The sequence below is a fragment of the Salmo salar genome, chromosome 11, assembly GCF_965601325.2.
Source record: "Salmo salar chromosome 11, fSalSal1, whole genome shotgun sequence".
In the NCBI taxonomy this organism is placed as follows: Eukaryota; Metazoa; Chordata; class Actinopteri; order Salmoniformes; family Salmonidae; genus Salmo; species Salmo salar.
The window spans coordinates 120,342,199-120,363,814 of NC_138301.1; the positions used below are offsets into that span (position 1 = coordinate 120,342,199).

Here is a 21,616-nt window from a genome sequence, read left to right on the forward strand (position 1 = left end):
GACCCAGACACACTGGACCCAGGTAATAACACACACTGGACCCAGGTAATAACACACTGGACCCAGGTAATAACACACTGGACCCAGACACACTGGACCCAGACACACTGGACCCAGGTAATAACACACACTGGACCCAGGTAATAACACACACTGGACCCAGACACACTGGACCCAGGTAATAACACACACTGGACCCAGGTAATAACACACACTGGACCCAGACACACTGGACCCAGGTAATTTATTTATTTCACCTTTATTTAACCAGGTAGGCTAGTTGAGAACAAGTTCTCATTTACAATTGCGACCTGGCCAAGATAAAGCAAAGCAGTTCGACAACATACAACAACACAGAGTTACACATGGAGTAAAACAACATACAATCAATGATGCAGTAGAATTTTTTTTACAAAAAATAAGACTATATACAATGTGAGCAAATGATGTGAGATAAGGGAGGTAAAGGCAAAAAAATGCCATGGTGGCAAAGTAAATAAAGTATAGCAAGAAAAACACTGGAATGGTAGATTTGTAGTTTGAAGAAAGTTCAGAGATAAAATATAAATAATGGGGTGCAAAGGAGCAAAATAAATAAAATAAATAAATAAAGTAGAAGAGGTAGTAGTTTGGGCTAAATTATAGATGGGCTATGTACAGGTGCAGTGATCTGTGAGCTGCTCTGACAGCTGGTGCTTAAAGCTAGTGAGGGAGATAAGTGTTTCCAGTTTCAGAGATTTTTGTAGTTCGTTCCAGTCATTGGCAGCAGAGAACTGGAAGGAGAGGCGGCCGAAGGAGGAATTGGCTTTGGGGGTGACCAGAGAGATATACCTGCTGGAGCGCGTGCTATAGGTGGGTGCTGCTATGGTGACCAGTGAGCGGAGATAAGGGGGGACTTTACCTAGCAGGGTCTTGTAGATGACCTGGAGCCAATGTGTTTGGCGACGATTATGAAGCGAAGGCCAGCCAACGAGAGCGTACAGGTCGCAGTGGTGGGTAGTATATGGGGCTTTGGTGACAAAACGGATGGCACTGTGATAGACTGCATCCAGCTTGTTGAGTAGGGTATTGGAAGCTATTTTGTAAATGACATCGCCGAAGTCGAGGATTGGTAGGATGGTCAGTTTTACGAGGGTATGTTTGGCAGCATGAGTGAAGGATGCTTTGTTGCGAAATAGGAAGCCAATTCGAGATTTCACTTTGGATTGGAGATGATTGATGTGAGTCTGGAAGGAGAGTTTACAGTCTAACCAGACACCTAGGTATTTGTAGTTGTCCACAAATTCTAAGTTAGAACCGTCCAGAGAAGTGATGCTGGACAGGCGGGCAGGTGCAGGCAGCGATCGGTTGAAGAGCATGCATTTAGTTTTACTTGTGTTTAGGAGCAGTTGGAGACCACGGAAGGAGAGTTGAATGGCATTGAAGCTCGTCTGGAGGGTTGTTAACAGAGTGTCCAAAGAAGGGCCAGAAGTGTACAGAATGGTGTCGTCTGCGTAGAGGTGGATCAGAGATTCACCAGCAGCAAGAGCGACATCATTTATGTATACAGAGAAAAGAGTTGGCCCAAGAATTGAACCCTGTGGTACCCCCATAGAGACTGCCAGAGGTCCAGACAGTAGGCCCTCCGATTTGACACACTGAACTCTGTCAGAGAAGTAGTTGGTGAACCAGGCGACGCAATCGTTTGAGAAACCAAGGCTACTGAGTCTGCCGATGAGGATGTGGTGATTAACAGAGTCAAAAGCTTTGGCCAGGTCAATGAATACGGCAGCACAGTATTGTTTCTTATCGATGGCGGTTACGATGTCGTTTAGGACCTTGAGCGTGGCTGAGGTGCACCCATGACCAGCTCTGAAACCAGATTGCATAGCGGAGAGGGTGCGGTGGGATTCGAAATGGTCGGGAATCTGTTTGTTGACTTGGCTTTCGAAGACCTTAGAAAGGCAGGGTAGGATTGATATAGGTCTGTAGCAATTTGGGTCAAGAGTGTCACCTCCTTTGAAGAGGGGGATGACAGCAGCTGCTTTCCAATCTATGGGAATCTCAGACGACACGAGAGGTTGAACAGGCTAGTAATAGGGGTTGCAATAATTTCAGCAGATAATTTTAGAAAGAAAGGGTCCAGATTGTCAAGCCCAGCTGATTTGTAGGGGTCCAGATTTTGCAGCTCTTTCAGAACATCAGCTGAATGGATTTGGGAGAAGGAGAAATGGGGGAGGCTTGGGCGAGTAGCTGTGGGGGGTGCAGTGCCGTTGAATGCAGTAGGGGTAGTTAGGTGGAAAGCATGGGCAGCCGTAGAAAAATGCTTATTGAAATTCTCAATTATAGTGGGCTTATCGGTGGTGACAGTGTTTCCTATCCTCAGTGCAGTGGGCAGCTGGGAGGAGGTGTTCTTATTCTCCATGGACTTTACAATGTCCCAGAACTTTTTAGAGTTGGAGTTGCACGAAGCGAATTTCTGTTTGAAAAAGCTAGCCTTGGCGTTTCTAACTGCCTGTGTGTATTGGTTTCTAACTTCCCTAAAAAGTTGCATATCGCGGGTGCAGTTCGATGCTAATGCAGAACGCCACAGGATATTTTTGTGTTGGTTAAGGGCAGTCAGGTCTGGAGAGAACCAAGGGCTATATCTGTTCCTGGTTCTAAATTTCTTGAAAGGGGCATGCTTATTTAAGATGGAGAGGAAGGCATTTAAAAAAAATAACCAGGCATCCTCTACTGACGGGATGAGGTCAATATCCTTCCAGGATACCAGGGCCAGGTCGATTAGAAAGGCTTGCTCGTTGAAATGTTTCAGGGAGCGTTTGACAGTGATGAGTGGAGGTCGTTTGACCACTGACCCATTACGGGTGCAGGCAATGAGGCAGTGATCGCTGAGATCTTGGTTGAAAACAGCAGAGGTGTATTTAGAGGGCACGTTGGTTAGGATGATATCTATGAGGGTGCCAGTGTTTGCGGCTTTGGGGTTGTACCTGGTGGGTTCATTAATAATTTGTGTGAGATTGAGGGCATCAAGCTTGGATTGTAGGATGGCTGGGGTGTTAAGCATGTCCCAGTTTAGGTCACCTAGTAGCACGAGCTCTGAAGATAGATGGAGGGCAATCAGTTCACATATGGTGTCCAGAGCACAACTAGGGGCCGAGGGGGGTCTATAGCAGGCGGCAACGGTGAGAGACTTGTTTTTGGAGAGGTGGATTTTTAAAAGTAGAAGTTCAAATTGTTTGGGTACAGACCTGGATAGCAGGACAGAACTCTGCAGGCAATCTCTGCAGTAGATTGCAACACCGCCCCCTTTGGTCGTTTTATCTTGTCTGAAAACGTTGTAGTTAGGGATGAAGATTTCTGATTTTTGGTGGACTTCCTAAGCCAAGATTCAGACACAGCTAGGACATCCGGGTTGGCGGAGTGTGCTAAAGCAGTGAATAAAACAAACTTAGGGAGGAGGCTTCTAATGTTAACATGCATGAAACCAAGGTTATTACGGTTACAGAAGTCATCAAAAGAGAGCGCCTGGGGAGTAGGAGTGGAGCCAGGCACTGCAGGGCCTGGATTCACCTCTACATCCCCAGAGGAGCAGAGAAGAATAAGTATGAGGGTACGGCTAAAAGCTATAAGAATTGGTCATCTGTGACGTCCAGAATAGAGAGAAAAAGGAGCAGGTTTCTGGGGGCGAAAAAATAGCTTCAAGGTATAATGTACAGACAAAGGTATGGTGGGATGTGAGTACAGAGGAGGTAAACCTAGGCATTTAGTGATTATGAGAGAGATATTGTCTCTAGAAACATCATTGAAACCAGAAGATGTCATAGCATGTGTGGGTGGAGGAACTGAGAGGTTGGATAAGGTATAATGAGCAGGGCTAGAGGCTCTACAGTGAAATAAGCCAATAAACACTAACCAGAACAGCAATGGAGAAGGCATATTGACATTAAGGAGAGGCATGCTTAGCCGAGTGATCAAAGGGTCCAGTGAGATTCAGACAGCTAGCCGGGCCATAGGTAGCAAGCTGGTGGAAGATGGGAGGGAGGTCTGTTTTAACACACACTGGACCCAGGTAATAACACACACTGGACCCAGACACACTGGACCCAGGTAATAACACACACTGGACCCAGACACACTGGACCCAGACAATAACACACACACTGGACCCAGGTAATAACACACACTGGACCCAGACACACTGGACCCAGGTAATAACACATACTGGACCCAGACACACTGGACCCAGGTAATAACACACACTGGACCCAGGTAATAACACACACTGGACCCAGGTAATAACACACACTGGACCCAGACACACTGGACCCAGGTAATAACACACACTGGACCCAGGTAATAACACACACTGGACCCAGACACACTGGACCCAGGTAATAACACACACAGGACCCAGGTAATAACACACACTGGACCCAGATAATAACACACTGGACCCAGACACACTGGACCCAGGTAATAACACACACTGGACCCAGACACACACTGGACCCAGGTAATAACACACACTGGACCCAGGTAATAACACACACTGGACCCAGGTAATAACACACACTGGACCCAGGTAATAACACACTGAACCCAGACACACTGGACCCAGACACACTGGACCCAGGTAATAACACACACTGGACCCAGACACACTGGACCCAGGTAATAACACACACTGGACCCAGACACACTGGACCCAGGTAATAACACACACTGGACCCAGACACACTGGACCCAGGTAATAACACACACTGGACCCAGGCACACTGAACCCAGGTAATAACACACACTGGACCCAGACTCACTGGACCCAGGTAATTACACACACTGGACCCAGGTAATTACACACACTGAACCCAGGTAATAACACACACTGGACCCAGACACACTGAACCCAGGTAATAACACACACTGGACCCAGGTAATAACACACACTGGACCCAGGTAATAACACACACTGGACCCAGACACACTGGACCCAGACAATAACACACTGGACCCAGACACACTGGACCCAGACACACTGTACCCAGACACATTGGACCCAGGTAATAAAACACATTGGACCCAGGTAATAAAACACACTGGACCCAGGTAATAACACACACTGGACCCAGACACACTAGACCCAGGTAATAACACAGACTGGACCCAGACACACTGGACCCAGGTAATAACACACACTGGACCCAGGTAATAACACACACTGGACCCAGGTAATAACACACTGAACCCAGACAATAACACACTGAACCCAGACACACTGGACCCAGACACACTGGACCCAGGTAATAACACACACTGAACCCAGACACACTGAACCCAGACACACTGGACCCAGGTTATAAAACACACTGGACCCAGGTTATAAAACACAATGGACCCAGGTAATAACACACACTGGACCCAGGTAATAACACACACTGAACCCAGACACACTGGACCCAGACACACTGGACCCAGGTAATAACACACACTAGACCCAGGTAATAACACACACTGAACCCACACACACTGGACCCAGACACACTGGACCCAGGTAATAACTCACACTGGACCCAGACACACTGGACCCAGGTAATAACACACACTGGACCCAGACACACTGGACCCAGGTAATAAAACACACTGGACCCAGACACACTGGACCCAGGTAATAACACACACTGCACCCAGACACACTGCACCCAGACACACTGGACCCAGGTAATAAAACACACTGGACCCAGGTAATAACACACACTGGACCCAGACACACTGGACCCAGACACACTGGACCCAGACAATAAAACACACTGGACCCAGGTAATGACACACACTGGACCCACACACACTGAACCCAGGTAATAACACACACTGGACCCAGACACACTGGACCCAGGTAATAACTCACACTGGACCCAGACACACTGGACCCAGACACACTGGACCCAGGTAATAACACACACTGGACCCAGACACACTGGACCCAGGTAATAAAACACACCTGACCCAGACACACTGGACCCAGACACACTGGACCCAGACACACTGGACCCAGGTAATAACACACACTGCACCCAGACACACTGGACCCAGGTAATAAAACACACTGGACCCAGGTAATAACACACACTGGACCCAGACACACTGGACCCAGGTAATAACACACACTGGACCCAGGTAATAACACACACTCCGACCCAGATACACTGGACCCAGGTAATAACACACACTGGACCCAGACCCACTGGACCCAGGTAATAACACACACTGGACCCAGGCAATAACACACACTGGACCCAGACACACTGGACCCAGGTAATAACACACACTGGACCCAGGTAATAACACACACTGGACCCAGACACACTGGACCCAGGTAATAACACACACTGGACCCAGACACACTGGACCCAGACAATAACACACACTGGACCCAGGTAATAACACACACTGGACCCAGACACACTGGACCCAGGTAATAACACACACTGGACCCAGACACACTGGACCCAGGTAATAACACACACTGGACCCAGGTAATAACACACACTGGACCCAGACCCACTGGACCCAGGTAATAACACACACTGGACCCAGGTAATAACACACACTGGACCCAGGTAATAACACACACTGGACCCAGACACACTGGACCCAGGTAATAACACACACTGGACCCAGGTAATAACACACACTGGACCCAGGTAATAACACACACTGGACCCAGACACACTGGACCCAGGTAATAACACACACTGGACCCAGACACACTGAACCCAGGTAATAACACACACCTGGGCCATGTTCGGTACTAAAATGTTCTGGAATTTTACAGATAGAAATACCACAAATAGAACCAAAATGATTCCTTATTTTACATGTCTACGTGGTGTCTATTTCTATCTGAACGTTCCAAAACGTTGGGTCCTGCTGAACGCACCCCCAGGTAAACACAAAACCGAACACACCTTCCTGCAAGCTTATACACAGCAGTCTTAAGACTCAGCGACATGACGAGCAGCACCACAGATATCGAGATGAACGTGATGCAAGACTTCATTCTCACACAGATTATCTGCACCTGTTTACAGGTGTGTTTTTCACGCTGCTACAACGTGGCGGCTACGGGGCCAAAACGGCAGACAAGTTTTGCCTTGCGGTTCAATGCTCTCTCACACATAGACACACACACACAGTCTGACCAGGTGTCCCTTGTTTGACAGAGTGGAGGAGTGTTCAGAACAACCAGGAGACACCAGAGGAGTTCAGACAAAATGGCCGCTCTGAGCCGTTAGCCACGGTGGAGGACACAGCTGGGACCGCACCTGTAGCCACTCCGGTATTTTTACTTTATATTTTAGTTTGTTCTCTTTTTTTTATACATACCTATGCTTATCTCCCAAGCCTGGGCTCTTCCTCAGTGGGCTCACACAGTTTTCAGATTCTGTATGGAACCCTATTCCCTATATAGTGCACTACTTTAGACCAGAGTCCTATGGCACCCTATTCCCTATATATACTGCTCAAAAAAATAAAGGGAACACTTAAATAACACATCCTAGATCTGAATGAATGAAATAATCGTATTAAATACTTTTTACTTTACATAGTTGAATGTGCTGACAACAAAATCACACAAAAATAATCAATGGAAATCCAATTTAATCAACCCATGGAGGTCTGGATTTGGAGTCACACTCAAAATTAAAGTGGAAAACCACACTACAGGCTGATCCAACTTTGATGTAATGTCCTTAAAACAAGTCAAAATGAGGCTCAGTAGTGTGTGTGGCCTCCACGTGCCTGTATGACCTCCCTACAACGCCTGGGCATGCTCCTGATGAGGTGGCGCATGGTCTCCTGAGGGATCTCCTCCCAGACCTGGACTAAAGCATCAGCCAACTCCTGGACAGTCTGTGGTGCAACGTGGCGTTGGTGGATGGAGCGAGACATGATGTCCCAGATGTGCTCAATTGGATTCAGGTCTGGGGAACGGGCGGGCCAGTCCATAGCATCAATGCCTTCCTCTTGCAGGAACTGCTGACACACTCCAGCCACATGAGGTCTAGCATTGTCTTGCATTAGGAGGAACCCAGGGCCAACCGCACCAGCATATGGTCTCACAAGGGGTCTGAGGATCTCATCTCGGTACCTAATGGCAGTCAGGCTACCTCTGGCGAGCACATGGAGGGCTGTGCGGCCCCCCAAAGAAATGCCACCCCACACCATGACTGACCTATCGCCAAACCGGTCATGCTGGAGGATGTTGCAGGCAGCAGAACGTTCTCCACGGCGTCTCCAGACTCTGTCACGTCTGTCATGTGCTCAGTGTGAACCTGCTTTCATCTGTGAAGAGCACAGGGCGCCAGTGGCGAATTTGCCAATCTTGGTGTTCTCTGGCAAATGTCAAACGTCCTGCATGGTGTTGGGCTGTAAGCACAATCCCCACGTGTGGACGTCGGGCCCTCATACCACCCTCATGGAGTCTGTTTCTGACCGTTTGAGCAGACACATGCACATTTGTGGCCTGCTGGAGGTCATTTTGCAGGGCTCTGGCAGTGCTTCTCCTGCTCCTCCTTGCACAAAGGCAGAGGTAGCGGTCCTGCTGCTGGGTTGTTGCCCTCCTACGGCCTCCTCCACGTATCCTGATGTACTGGCCTGTCTCCTGGTAGCGCCTCCATGCTCTGGACACTACGCTGACAGACACAGTAAACCTTCTTGCCACAGCTCGCATTGATGTGCCATCCTGGATGAGCTGCACTACCTGAGCCACTTGTGTGGGTTGTAGACTCCGTCTCATGCTACCACTAGAGTGAAAGCACCGCCAGCATTCAAAAGTGACCAAAACATCAGCCAGGAAGCATAGGAACTGAGAAGTGGTCTGTGGTCCCCACCTGCAGAACCACTCCTTTATTGGGGGTGTCTTGCTAATTGCCTATAATTTCCACCTGTTGTCTATTCCATTTGCACAACAGCATGTGAAATGTATTGTCAATCAGTGTTGCTTCCTAAGTGGACAGTTTGATTTCACAGAAGTGTGATTGACTTGGAGTTACATTGTGTTGTTTAAGTGTTCCCTTTATTTTTTTGAGCAGTGTATAATGCACTACTTTAGACCAGAGCCCTATGGCACCCAATTCCCTATATAGTGCACTACTTTAGACCAGAGCCCTATGGTACCCTATTCCCTATATAGTGCACTACTTTAGACCAGAGCCCTATGGCACCCTATTCCCTATATAGAGTGCACTACTTTAGACCAGAGCCCTATGGTACCCTATTCCCTATATAGTGCACTACTTTAGACCAGAGCCCTATGGCACCCTATTCCCTATATATAGTGCACTACTTTAGACCGGAGTCCTCTCCAATATTTTGTGAATAGGGTGCCATTTTAGTGGGTTCCACTTGGGTCAATCTACAACCCTCAGTCTAACAGGCACCTCCCTCGTGGTCTCCTCTACCCCAGGTACATCCGGTACAGGTACAGTCCATGGGAGGTGTAGGTTCTCTCCAGCAGCACCCCTCCTTCCCCCCTGGCCCTCCTGGTGGTCCCCCCATGGGCCTGCCTCCCCCTTCCTTCCCCCCTGGTGTCCCACCCGGACCTCCTCCGTCCTTCATGAGACCGGGGCCAAGGTTCAACCCCATGCAGATGATGCCACCAGGTAACACTACAAGATATCGCTCTATCAAAACCTTTCTCTATCAAAACATCTCTGTCTCGATATCTCTCTATCAAGATCTGTCTCTCTCAAGACATCTCTCTATCAAAACATGTCTCTATCTCTCTATCAAAACATCTGTCTCGATATCTCTCTATCAAGATCTCTCTCTATCAAGACATCTCTCTATCAAAACATGTCTCTATCTCTCTATCAAAACATCTGTCTCGATATCTCTATCAAGATCTCTCTCTCTCTCAAGACATCTCTCTATCAAAACATCTCTCTATCTTTCTCTATCAAAACATCTGTCTCGATATCTCTATCAAGATCTCTCTCTATCAAAACATCTGTCTCTATCTCTCTATCAAGATATCTCTCTCTCTCTCAAGACATCTCTCTATCAAAACATCTGTCTCTATCTATCTCTCTATCAAGATAGCTCTCTCTCTCTTCTCTCTCCCTCTATTTCAATCACTCATTCTCAAACACATCTATCTATCTACTGTATCTATATAAAGCTGTCCATCTCACAAGCTTGAGTCTTTCTCTCTCCTCTCTAATAGTACTGTTTCTCTCTCTCTCTCTCTCTCTCTCTCTCTCCGCCAGGTTTCCTTCCGCCTGGGTCGATGCCCCTGGGCCCCTCTGGCCCCCCTCCCTCAGCAGCAGGAGGTGTAGGGGTAGTTGAGCTTTCTCTGGATCCAGCCGGCCTGGGTTTGTAACCTTAACCAGAGATAATAGTAGAATAGTCCTTTACTAAAGGTTGTAGAGTAAGAGGACAGAGTAGGTTGGGAAGGGCGGAGAGAGTAGGTTGGGGAGGGCGGAGAGAGTAGGTTGGGGAGGGCGGAGAGAGTAGGTTGGGAAGGGCGGAGAGAGTAGGTTGGGAAGGGCGGAGAGAGTAGGTTGGGGAGGGCGGACAGAGTAGGTTGGGAAGGGCGGAGAGAGTAGGTTGGGGAGGGCGGAGAGAGTAGGTTGGGGAGGGCGGAGAGAGTAGGTTGGGGAGGGCGGAGAGAGTAGGTTGGGGAGGGCGGACAGAGTAGGTTGGGAAAGGCGGAGAGAGTAGGTTGGGGAGGGCGGACAGAGTAGGTTGGGGAGGGCGGAGAGAGTAGGTTGGGGAGGGCGGACAGAGTAGGTTGGGGAGGGCGGACAGAGTAGGTTGGGAAGGGCGGAGAGAGTAGGTTGGGAAGGGCGGAGAGAGTAGGTTGGGGAGGGCGGAGAGAGTAGGTTGGGGAGGGCGGAGAGAGTAGGTTGGGGAGGGCGGAGAGAGTAGGTTGGGGAGGGCGGAGAGAGTAGGTTGGGGAGGGCGGAGAGAGTAGGTTGGGGAGGGCGGAGAGAGTAGGTTGGGGAGGGCGGACAGAGTAGGTTGGGAAAGGCGGAGAGAGTAGGTTGGGGGGGGCGGACAGAGTAGGTTGGGGAGGGCGGAGAGAGTAGGTTGGGGAGGGCGGAGAGAGTAGGTTGGGGAGGGCGGAGAGAGTAGGTTGGGGAGGGCGGAGAGAGTAGGTTGGGGAGGGCGGAGAGAGTAGGTTGGGAAGGGCGGAGAGAGTAGGTTGGGAAGGGCGGAGAGAGTAGGTTGGGAAGGGCGGAGAGAGTAGGTTGGGGAGGGCGGAGAGTGTAGGTTGGGGAGGGCGGACAGAGTAGGTTGGGAAGGGCGGACAGAGTAGGTTGGGGAGGGCGGAGAGAGTAGGTTGGGGAGGGCGGAGAGAGTAGGTTGGGAAGGGCGGAGAGAGTAGGTTGGGAAGGGCGGAGAGAGTAGGTTGGGGAGGGCGGAGAGTGTAGGTTGGGGAGGGCGGACAGAGTAGGTTGGGAAGGGCGGACAGAGTAGGTTGGGGAGGGCGGAGAGAGTAGGTTGGGGAGGGCGGAGAGAGTAGGTTGGGAAGGGCGGAGAGAGTAGGTTGGGAAGGGCGGAGAGAGTAGGTTGGGGAGGGCGGAGAGTGTAGGTTGGGGAGGGCGGACAGAGTAGGTTGGGAAGGGCGGACAGAGTAGGTTGGGGAGGGCGGAGAGAGTAGGTTGGGGAGGGCGGAGAGAGTAGGTTGGGGAGGGCGGAGAGAGTAGGTTGGGGAGGGCGGAGAGAGTAGGTTGGGGAGGGCGGAGAGAGTAGGTTGGGGAGGGCGGAGAGAGTAGGTTGGGGAGGGCGGACAGAGTAGGTTGGGAAAGGCGGAGAGAGTAGGTTGGGGAGGGCGGAGAGAGTAGGTTGGGGAGGGCGGAGAGAGTAGGTTGGGGAGGGCGGACAGAGTAGGTTGGGAAAGGCGGAGAGAGTAGGTTGGGGAGGGCGGACAGAGTAGGTTGGGGAGGGCGGAGAGAGTAGGTTGGGGAGGGCGGAGAGAGTAGGTTGGGGAGGGCGGAGAGAGTAGGTTGGGGAGGGCGGAGAGAGTAGGTTGGGGAGGGCGGAGAGAGTAGGTTGGGGAGAGCAGGGAGAGAGTAGGTTGGGGAGAGCAGGGAGAGAGTAGGTTGGGGAGAGCAGGGAGAGAGTAGGTTGGGGAGGGCGGAGAGAGTAGGTTGGGGAGGGCGGAGAGTGTAGGTTGGGGAGGGCGGAGAGTGTAGGTTGGGGAGGGCGGAGAGTGTAGGTTGGGAAGGGCGGAGAGAGTAGGTTGGGAAGGGCGGAGAGTGTAGGTTGGGGAGGGCGGAGAGAGTAGGTTGGGGAGGGCGGAGAGAGTAGGTTGGGGAGGGCGGAGAGAGTAGGTTGGGGAGGGCGGAGAGAGTAGGTTGGGGAGGGCGGAGAGAGTAGGTTGGGGAGGGCGGAGAGAGTAGGTTGGGGAGGGCGGAGAGAGTAGGTTGGGGAGGGCGGAGAGTGTAGGTTGGGGAGGGCGGAGAGTGTAGGTTGGGGAGGGCGGAGAGTGTAGGTTGGGGAGGGCGTCCCACCCGCGGTACAGCCAGTGAAATAGCAGGGCGGCAAATTCAAAACAACAAAAATCTCATAATTCAAATTTCTCAAACATACAAGTATTTTACACCATTTTAAAGATAAGATTCTCCTTAATCTAACCACAGTGTCTGATTTCAAAAAGGCTTTACGGCGAAAGCAAAACATTTAGATTATGTTAGGACATCACCTTGACAAGAAAAACCACACAGCCATTTTCCAAGCAAGGAGAGGCGTCACAAAAACCAGAAATACAGCTAAAATTAATCACTAACCTTTGATGATCTTCATCAGATGACACCCCCAGGACTCAATGTTACAAAATACATGAATGTTTTGTTCGATAAAGTTCATATTTATATCCATAAACCCCATTTTACATTGGCGCGTTATGTTCAGAAAATGTATTCCCACCAAAACGTCCGGTGAATGAGCACATCAATTTACAAAAATGCTCATCATAAACGTTGATAAACTTTACAACAGTTATTGAAAGAATTATAGATGTACTACTCCTTAATGCAACCGCTGTGTCAGATTTTAAAATAGCTTTTTGGCGAAAGCACATTTTTTTCAATATTCTGAGTACAGAGCTCAACCATCAAAGCAAGCTATACAGTTACCCGCCAAGTTCTGGAGTCAACTAAATTAGTATTATAAATCTTCCCTTACCTTTGCTGATCTTCGTCGGAATGCACTCCCAAGACTCCCACTTCCACAAGAATTTTGTTATTTTTTTCGAAATACTCCATATTTATGTCCAAATACCTCCGTTTTCTTTGCGCGTTCAGGTCACTAATCCAAAGGCATAACGCGAGAGCGCAGAACCAGAGATGAAAAGTCAAATAGTTCCATTACCGTTCATAGAAACATGTCAAACGATGTTTACAATCAATCCTTAGGGTCTTTTTAACATAAAATGTTGATAATATTCCAACCGGACAATAGCGTATTTATTACAGAGGGAAAAAGGAGGAGAGGCGTGCCAATGTGCCCGCGCAGTAAACAACTCACTGGTCCCAGGCAGTCCACTGATTGACTGAGCTCCTATTCTCTGCCCAGTAACAGTAGACGGATTAAACAAGTTTCTAAAGGCTGTTGACAGCCAATGGAAGCCTTAGGAAGTGCAAAATGACCCCACAGACACTGTAGTTTGAATAGGGATTAGATAGAACTACAACTCACTTCCTGGTTGGATTTCTTCTCAGGTTTTTGCCTGCCATATGAGTTCTGTTATACTCACAGACATCATTCAAACAGTTTTAGAAACTTCAGAGTGTTTTCTATCCAAATCTACTAATAATATGCATATCCTACGTTCTGAGCCCGAGTAGTAGGCAGTTTAATTTGGGCACGTCATTCATCCGAATTTCCGAATACTGCCCCCGTCACTAAAAAGTTAAGGAGTAAATATGTGTTTTGCACAGCATGGAGTCCTGAGCGAACCTCTGTGGAAGACAAGGACCACACATACCAGCACAGCGGACTGCCATGTTAGTCACTAGTAGTCTAGTAGTTACCTGGTAGATGTTTATCAGACCATGTTACTGTCACTAGTAGTCTAGTAGTTAACTGGTAGATGTTTATCAGACCATGTTAGTGTCACTAGTAGTTACCTGGTAGATGTTTATCAGACCATGTTAGTGTCACTAGTAGTTATCTGGTAGATGTTTATCAGACCATGTTAGTCACTAGTAGTTACCTGGTAGATGTTTATCAGACCATGTTAGTGTCACTAGTAGTCTAGTAGTTAACTGGTAGATGTTTATCAGACCATGTTAGTGTCACTAGTAGTCTAGTAGTTACCTGGTAGATGTTTATCAGACCATGTTAGTCACTAGTAGTCTAGTAGTTATCTGGTAGATGTTTATCAGACCATGTTACTGTCACTAGTAGTCTAGTAGTTACCTGGTAGATGTTTATCAGACCATGTTAGTCACTAGTAGTCTAGTAGTTATCTGGTAGATGTTTATCAGACCATGTTACTGTCACTAGTAGTCTAGTAGTTAACTGGTAGATGTTTATCAGACCATGTTAGTGTCACTAGTAGTTACCTGGTAGATGTTTATCAGACCATGTTACTGTCACTAGTAGTTACCTGGTAGATGTTTATCAGAACATGTATATTAAAGCTGTATTCTCTGTCTCTGTTCCCTCATCAGGTAACCAGGTGCCTGGTCCTCCAGGGGGCTCACCAGGCGGTCCCATCCCACTGTCTGGAGGTCTTCTTGGGGCTCGCCCCGGCATGATCCCCCTCCAGCGCCCCCCAGTCCACTCTCCTGGTCCGGTCCTCCCCCCACCTCACATGCAGCGCTTCCCTCCTCCCCACGGTGGCCCACATGGCCCCCACCCCCCTCGGGGCCCCCCCCACCACAACATGCCACCCCAGATGATGCCCCCCAACAGGGGCCCCCACCCTCACATGATGCACCACGATGGCCCTCCTCCGCCGCCCGGGGGCCCACGGGGGTTTGGGATGGGCATGCCCCCTTCCCATCCCATGAGGGGTCCCTTCCCTCCCCACGGGCCCCTCCCTGGGGGGCCCCCACCACCCTTCATGAGGGGGGGCCCTCGAGGGCCAGATGGGCCGGAGGAGATTGAGGGGAGGGGGCCCTTCAGGGGGGAGAGACCTGGGTTTAGGGACAGAGATCCAGACAGGGAGAGAGAGAGGGACTGGGAGAGGGATAGAGAGAGGGAGAGGTTTGGTGGAGGGGGGAGGCGGTTTGGGGACGGAGGGAGAGAAGGCGGAGGAGGATGGGGAGAAAGGATGGAGGGAAGGGAAAGGTTTGGCGGGTGGCAGGAGGATGGGGGAGAGCCGAGAGGAGGGGGAGGGTGGGAGAGAGATAGAGACAGGCGGGACTGGAGAGAGAGACGAAGCAGTCCTGATGGAGAGAGGGAGCGAGGGAGAGGAGGAGACGGAGGAGAGACTGAGCGCGGAAGGAGTGCAGGAGGAGAGAGGGAACGAGGTAGGGGAACAGAGGTAGGGGAGAGGGGGAGAGGAGAGGTAGGAGAAAGGGGGTTGGGAGAGAGGGGTCGAGGTAGAGGAGAGGTAGGAGAGAGGGGTGTAGGAGAGAGGGGTAGAGGAGAGATAGGAGAGAGGGGTAGAGGAGAGATAGGAGAGAGGGGTAGAGGAGAGATAGGAGAAAGGGGGTTGGGAGAGAGGGGGAGAGGTAGAGGAGAGGTAGGAGAGAGGGGGAGAGGTAGAGGAGAGGTAGGAGAGAGGGGTGTAGGAGAGAGGGGGAGAGGTAGAGGAGAGGTAGTAGAAAGGGGTGTAGGAGAGAGGGGGAGAGGTAGAGGAGAGGTAGTAGAAAGGGGTGTAGGAGAGAGGGGGAGAGGTAGAGGAGAGGTAGGAGAAAGGGGGGTAGGAGAAAGGGGGGTAGGAGAGAGGGGGAGAGGTAGAGGAGAGGTAGGAGAAAGGGGGGTAGGAGAAAGGGGGGTAGGAGAGAGGGGGAGAGGTAGAGGAGAGGTAGGAGAGAGGGGGCGTGGCAGGAGTGAGGGAGGAGAGGGAGAGAGGCAGAGGCGACCGAGGAACAGAGAGAGGACATCTCGTTGGGACACAGACGATCGACTAGGAGACAAAGCCGAGGTAGAACCAGAGAACGTGGAACTCAAGCTCCGGAACTCTGACGACCACAACACAGAAAACCCCCCACCTACTACTACTACTACTACTACTGTTGTTGCTGCTGCTACGACAGAACCCTCTACAGAACCTCCTACAGATTCTAAAGATTCCACCGTAGAACCCTTCCAATCCCAACAGAAGGTGGAATCAGAACCCTCTGGTCTCCCTGTTGAAGTGACTGCTACAGAACAGCCTGTGGTGGCGTGTGTATCTGAACCTACAAGTCAACCTCACCCCGTAGAGAAAACACAGGAGACTGAGGCAGTCATAGCCTAGTGGCTACCAAATGAAACCTTTTTATTTTTTATGTTAGCCTAGGTGCCAGTCTGTTTCTGCCTTCTTGACAACTCCTGTCACTAACTCTTTATGGAATTGTCATGTTTGGCTTGACATTTACAGCAATGGAGTTGTCAAGAGCAGAAATGGATCTGGGACCAGGCTAGTTTGATGTTGCCCCTCAACCACAGATATAGAATCGGATTCCCCTTATCCCTCCAGTTGTAACCTTAGCCATAGGGGATGGTAATATACAGAGCATTTGGGAAAGTATTCAGACCCCTTGACTTTTTCAACATTTTGTTACGTTACAGCCTTATTCTAAAATTGATTAAATAGTTTCCCCCCCGTTAAATCTACAGACAATACTCCATAATTACAAAGTCAAAAAAACAGTTTTTTTTAGAAATGTTTGCAAACATTAAATGTGATATCAGTTTTTTATTTTTACATAAGTATTCAGACCCTTTACTCAGTACTTTGTTGAAGCACCTTTGGCAGCGATTACAGCCTCGAGTCTTCTTGGGTATGATGCTACAAGCTTGGCACACCTGTAATTGTGGAGTTTCTCCCATTCTTCTCTGCAGATCCTCTCAAGCTCTGTCAGGTTGGATGGGGAGTGTTGCTGCACAGCTATTTTCAGGTCTCTCCAGAGATGTTTGATCGGGTTCAAGTCCAGGCTCTGGCTGGGCCACTCAAGGACATTCAGAGACTTGTCCCAAAGCCACTCCTGTGTTGTCTTGGCTGTGTGCTTAGGGTCGTTGTCCTGTTTGGAGGGTGAACCTTTGCCCCAGTCTGAGGTCCTGAGTGCTCTGGAGCAGGTTTTCATCAAGCATCTCACTGTACTTTGCTCCGTTCATCTTTCCCTCGATCCTGACTAGTCTCCCAGTCGCTGCAGCTGAAAAACATCCCCACAGCATGATGCTGCCACCACCATGCTTCACCGTAGGGATGATGCCAGGTTTCCTCCAGATGTGACTCTTGGCATTCAGGCCAAAGAGTTTAACCTTGGTTTCATCAGAACAGAGCATCTTGTTTCTCATGGTCTGAGAGTCTTTAGGTGCCTTTTGGCAAACTCCAAGTGGGCTGTCATTTGCCTTTCACAGAGGAGTGGCTTCAGTCTGACCGCTCTACCATAAAGGCCTGATTGGTGGAGTGCTGCAGAGATGGTTGTCCTTCTGGAAGGTTCTCCCATCTCCACAGAGGAACTCTGGAGCTCTGTCAGAGTGACCATCGGGTTCTTGGTCACCTCTCTGACCAAGGCCCTTCTCTCCCGATTGCTCAGTTTGGCCGGGCGGCCAGCTCTAGGAAGAGTCTTGGTGGTTCCAAACTTCTTCCATTTTAGAATGATGGAGGCTACTGGTTTCTTGGGGACCTTCAATGCTGCAGACATTTTTTGCTACCCTTCCCCAGATCTGTACCTCGACACAATCCTGTCTCGGAGCTCTATGGACAATTCCGTCGACCTCATGGATTGTTTTTTTTTCTCTGACATGCACTGTCAACTGTGGGACCTTATATAGACAGGCCTTTCCATATCACGTCCAATCAAATGAATTTCTGTCCATGTGGGGATGTTTTTCATGTCCAATCAAAATATCCCCAATTAAGTTGTAGAAACATCTCAAGGATGATCAATGGAAACAGGATGTACCTGAGCTCAATTTAGAGTCTCATAGCAAAGGGTCTGAATACTTACGTAAGTAAGGTATTTCTGTATTTTTTTATATATTTGCTAAAAGTAAAAATAAACGTTTTGATTTGTGATTATGGGGTATTGTGTGTAGATTGATCTTTAAAAAAAAAAACAATTTAATCAATTTTAGAATAAGGCTGTATCTAAATGGAAAAAGTGAAGGGGTCTGAATACTTTCCCGAAGGCACTGGATATGTCCCCTGGGGGCCCTGGTCGGTGTACTGTAAGGTGCCATTTGGGATGTATTGAATATCTGATCCTGGATCAGGTCACTTCTACATATTTTCCCTAATAGTCTCTCAATGGCCTGCTTCACTTGTCTCCTCTCCTTCGTGACCACACTACAGAGAGAAGATGTGCTAGGCATCAGCAGTAATATGATGTCAACTAAAACCCATCCGGTCCTTACACCCATCAGTGGTCATGAAGGAAAGGAGACGAGGAAATGACGTTTTATTTTTTTTTTTTTTTTTTTTTTTTAGAAAGTATTGTTGGGACAGGGTCATCTAAATAATCTCTTCTCGTCTCCTCCACTTCCTGCTCTGAATAGACAACAGATGCATTCTATTCCAAATAGGGTGCCAGTTGTGACACAAACAAGGCAATGTGGTAGATGTGTTCACTTGTCCAATCTGTTGCAGACAAGGTAAAGAGAAGAAGCCAGGAGTTCATACTGTAACTGAAAGGACTGTTTTTAGTGTTTTTTTATCTGACTGACTCTAACCCCTGACCTCTGGTTAACTACGCCCACTTTTGGAGCTGGAATGTTGTTATTAAACACTGACAAACCAAGTTCAATTCAGGGTTGTATTCATTAGGTACCAAATGGAATAAAATGGACTGGAACAGGGAGGAGCTACCTGAACTTGTCCAATAAGAAACGCTGATTTTCGCTTTCTGCTGCAAAAGCGTTTTGCTACGGTGCGCACTAATGAATACGACCCGGATGAAGAGAGGGGTCTGAAGGCGTTTAGATGCTGTAAATATGCTTTTTATTGCCAGTTGCCACTCAATATGTTGTTAATTTTGAGTATCACGACAGGAAAAGAAATGGCCCCTTTTTTTGCTGTAATGTTTTTTTTAAACTGGTAAATGTTAGAGGAAGGCTTTAGGATATGAAAAGTTTGTTTCATTTTTAAGTTAAAAGAAAGAAACAATGGAATAAAATCTCCCAATATTTCAGCGATAGGGAAATTGTTTTTAATAATAAACTATTTTCGTACCAGACCTAGCCTTTTTCTGATTTGTTGATTTTTGATTTCTCAAACCGTGATGAGGAAAAAGTCACCCCTTCTTCTTTGCTGAGCTCAATAACTAATCTGTTATCAACCTTTTTTTTTAAAGTGATATTTCACTACAAAAATCAAAGTTTGTTAGATGTTTTCAGACCTTAGAAGTGGTCTTTAATGTAGAGTGTTCCTGCTTGAAAACTTCAGAAATACATCCTCCTGTCCTTCCTTTCTTCCTCCTAAAGTTTTTCAACAGGGTCCGTATGTCAGGTTTGTTTGTTGATCCAACTTTTAATCGGCTTATTCCTGACCCTGTGTTACAACACTGGTGTTGAGGGTTTGACACCTGTATTGGCCAAGTTATACTAGATTGATAGGCATACTAGACCTATAGAACTGTGTGAACTGGAAAGTAAGTGGCCTTATCTGAACCAGAATGGCCCATAGGGCAGGAGCCTACAGCGCCTTCAGAAAGTATTCAGACCCCTTGACTTTTCCACATTTTGTTACATTACAGCCTTATTCTAAAATGGATGACTTTTTTTGTTTGTTTAGCAATCTACACACTACCCCATAAGACAAAGCAAAAACAGTTTTATAGACATTTTTGCTCATATGCAAAACCACCCCAAAAACATACCCTTTTTTTTTTACATTTTAGTCATTTAGCAGACGCTCTTATCCAGAGCGACTTACAGTAGAGTGCATTTTAAATACTGGCCCCCCGTGGGAATCGAACCCACAACCCTGGCGTTGCACGCGCCATGCTCTACCAACTGAGCTACAGTACTTTGTTGAAGCACCTTTGGCAGCGATTACAGCCTTGAGTCTTCTTGGGTATGATGCTACAAGCTTGGCACACCTATATTTGGAGATTTCTCCCATTCTTCTCTGTAGATCCTCTCAAGCTCTGTCAGGTTGGATGGGGAGCGTTGCTGCACAGCTATTTTCAGGTCTCTCCAGAGATGTTCGATTGGGTTCAAGTCTGGGCTCTGGCTGGGCCACTCAAGGACATTCAGAGACTTGTCCCGAAGTCAGTCCTGTGTTGTCTTGGCTGTGTGTTTAGGGTCGTTGTCCTGTTGGAAGGTGAACCTTCACCCCAGTCTGAGGTCCTGAGTGCTCTGGAGCAGGTTTTCATCAAGGACCTCTGTACTTCGCTAGGTTCATCTTTGCCTCGATCCTGACTACTCTCCCAGTCCCTGCTGCTGAAAAACATCCCCACAGTGTGATGCTGCCACCACCATTCTTCACCGTAGGGATGGTGCCAGGTTTCCTCCAGACGTGACGCTTGGTATTCAGGCCAAAGAGTTGAACCTTGGTTTCATCAGAACAGGGAATCGTGTTTCTCATGGTCTGAGAGTCTTTAGGTGCCTTTTGTCAAACTCCAAGTGGGCTGTCATGCCTTTTACTGAGGAGTGGCTTCAGTCTGACCACTCTACCATAAAGGCCTGATTGCTGCAGTGCTGCAGAGATGGTTGTCCTTCTGAAAGGTTCTCCCATCTCCATAGAGGAACTCTGGAGCTCTGTCAGAGTGACCATCAGGTTCTTGGTCACCTCCCTGACCAAGGCCCTTCTCTCCCGATTGCTCAATTTGGCCTGGTGGTCCCAAACTTATTCCATGTAAGAATGATGGAGGTGACTGGTTTCTTGGGGACCTTCAATGCTGCAGAAATGTTTTGGTACCCTTCCCCAGATCTGTGACTCGACACAATCCTTTGCTCTGATGCACTGTCAGCTGTGGGACCTTATATAGACAGGTGTGTGCATTTCCAAATCATGTCCAATCAATTGAATTTACCACAGGTGGACTCCAATCAAGTTGTAGAAACATCTCAAGGATGATCAATGGAAACAGGATGCACCTGAGCTCAATTTTGAGTCTCATAGAAAAGGGTCTGAATACTTATGTAAATAAGGTATTTTTGTATTCGCAAAAATTTCTAAACACGTTTTTCCATTTTCACATTGTGGGGTATTGTGTGTAGATTGCTGAAGATTTATTTTTATTTAATACATTTTAGAATCAGGCTGTAACGTAACAAAATGTGTAAAAACTAAAGTTCCCTGAATACATTCCTAAGGCACTGTATCTCGTTTCTGTAGCGTGAGGCAGCATGATGGACAGGTAGGCAGGCGTACACCCTCTGGACAGGACGCCAGTCTGTTGCAGGATTTTAGGATGCAAATTAAATGATCGTACTGCAAAGGTAATACGCGTGATTTAATTTACATGACCAGAGTTCATCATATCCATGTAAAGTTTAATCCATATCACCAGATTTATGATCCGTC

At 48.3% G+C, this 21,616-nt stretch overlaps 1 protein-coding gene across 3 annotated transcripts in view; it reads left to right on the plus strand.

The window, feature by feature from the left end:
• scaf4a (SR-related CTD-associated factor 4a) overlaps positions 1 to 19,322 on the plus strand; it is a 53,489-nt gene extending 34,167 nt beyond the window's left edge. The window contains exons 16-20 of one of the 3 annotated variants that reach the window (XM_082958330.1): positions 7,200 to 7,315; positions 9,446 to 9,641; positions 10,248 to 10,352; positions 13,926 to 13,991; positions 14,661 to 19,322. In XM_082958330.1, coding sequence (XP_082814456.1) covers positions 7,200 to 7,315; positions 9,446 to 9,641; positions 10,248 to 10,352; positions 13,926 to 13,991; positions 14,661 to 16,399 — 2,222 coding nt within the window. In that variant the 3' untranslated portion in view covers positions 16,400 to 19,322. The remainder of the gene's footprint in view (positions 1 to 7,199; positions 7,316 to 9,445; positions 9,642 to 10,247; positions 10,353 to 13,925; positions 13,992 to 14,660) is intronic. The other 2 variants (XM_082958331.1, XM_082958332.1) reach the window with 2 other exon arrangements.
• The last annotated feature ends 2,294 nt before the right edge of the window (positions 19,323 to 21,616 follow it).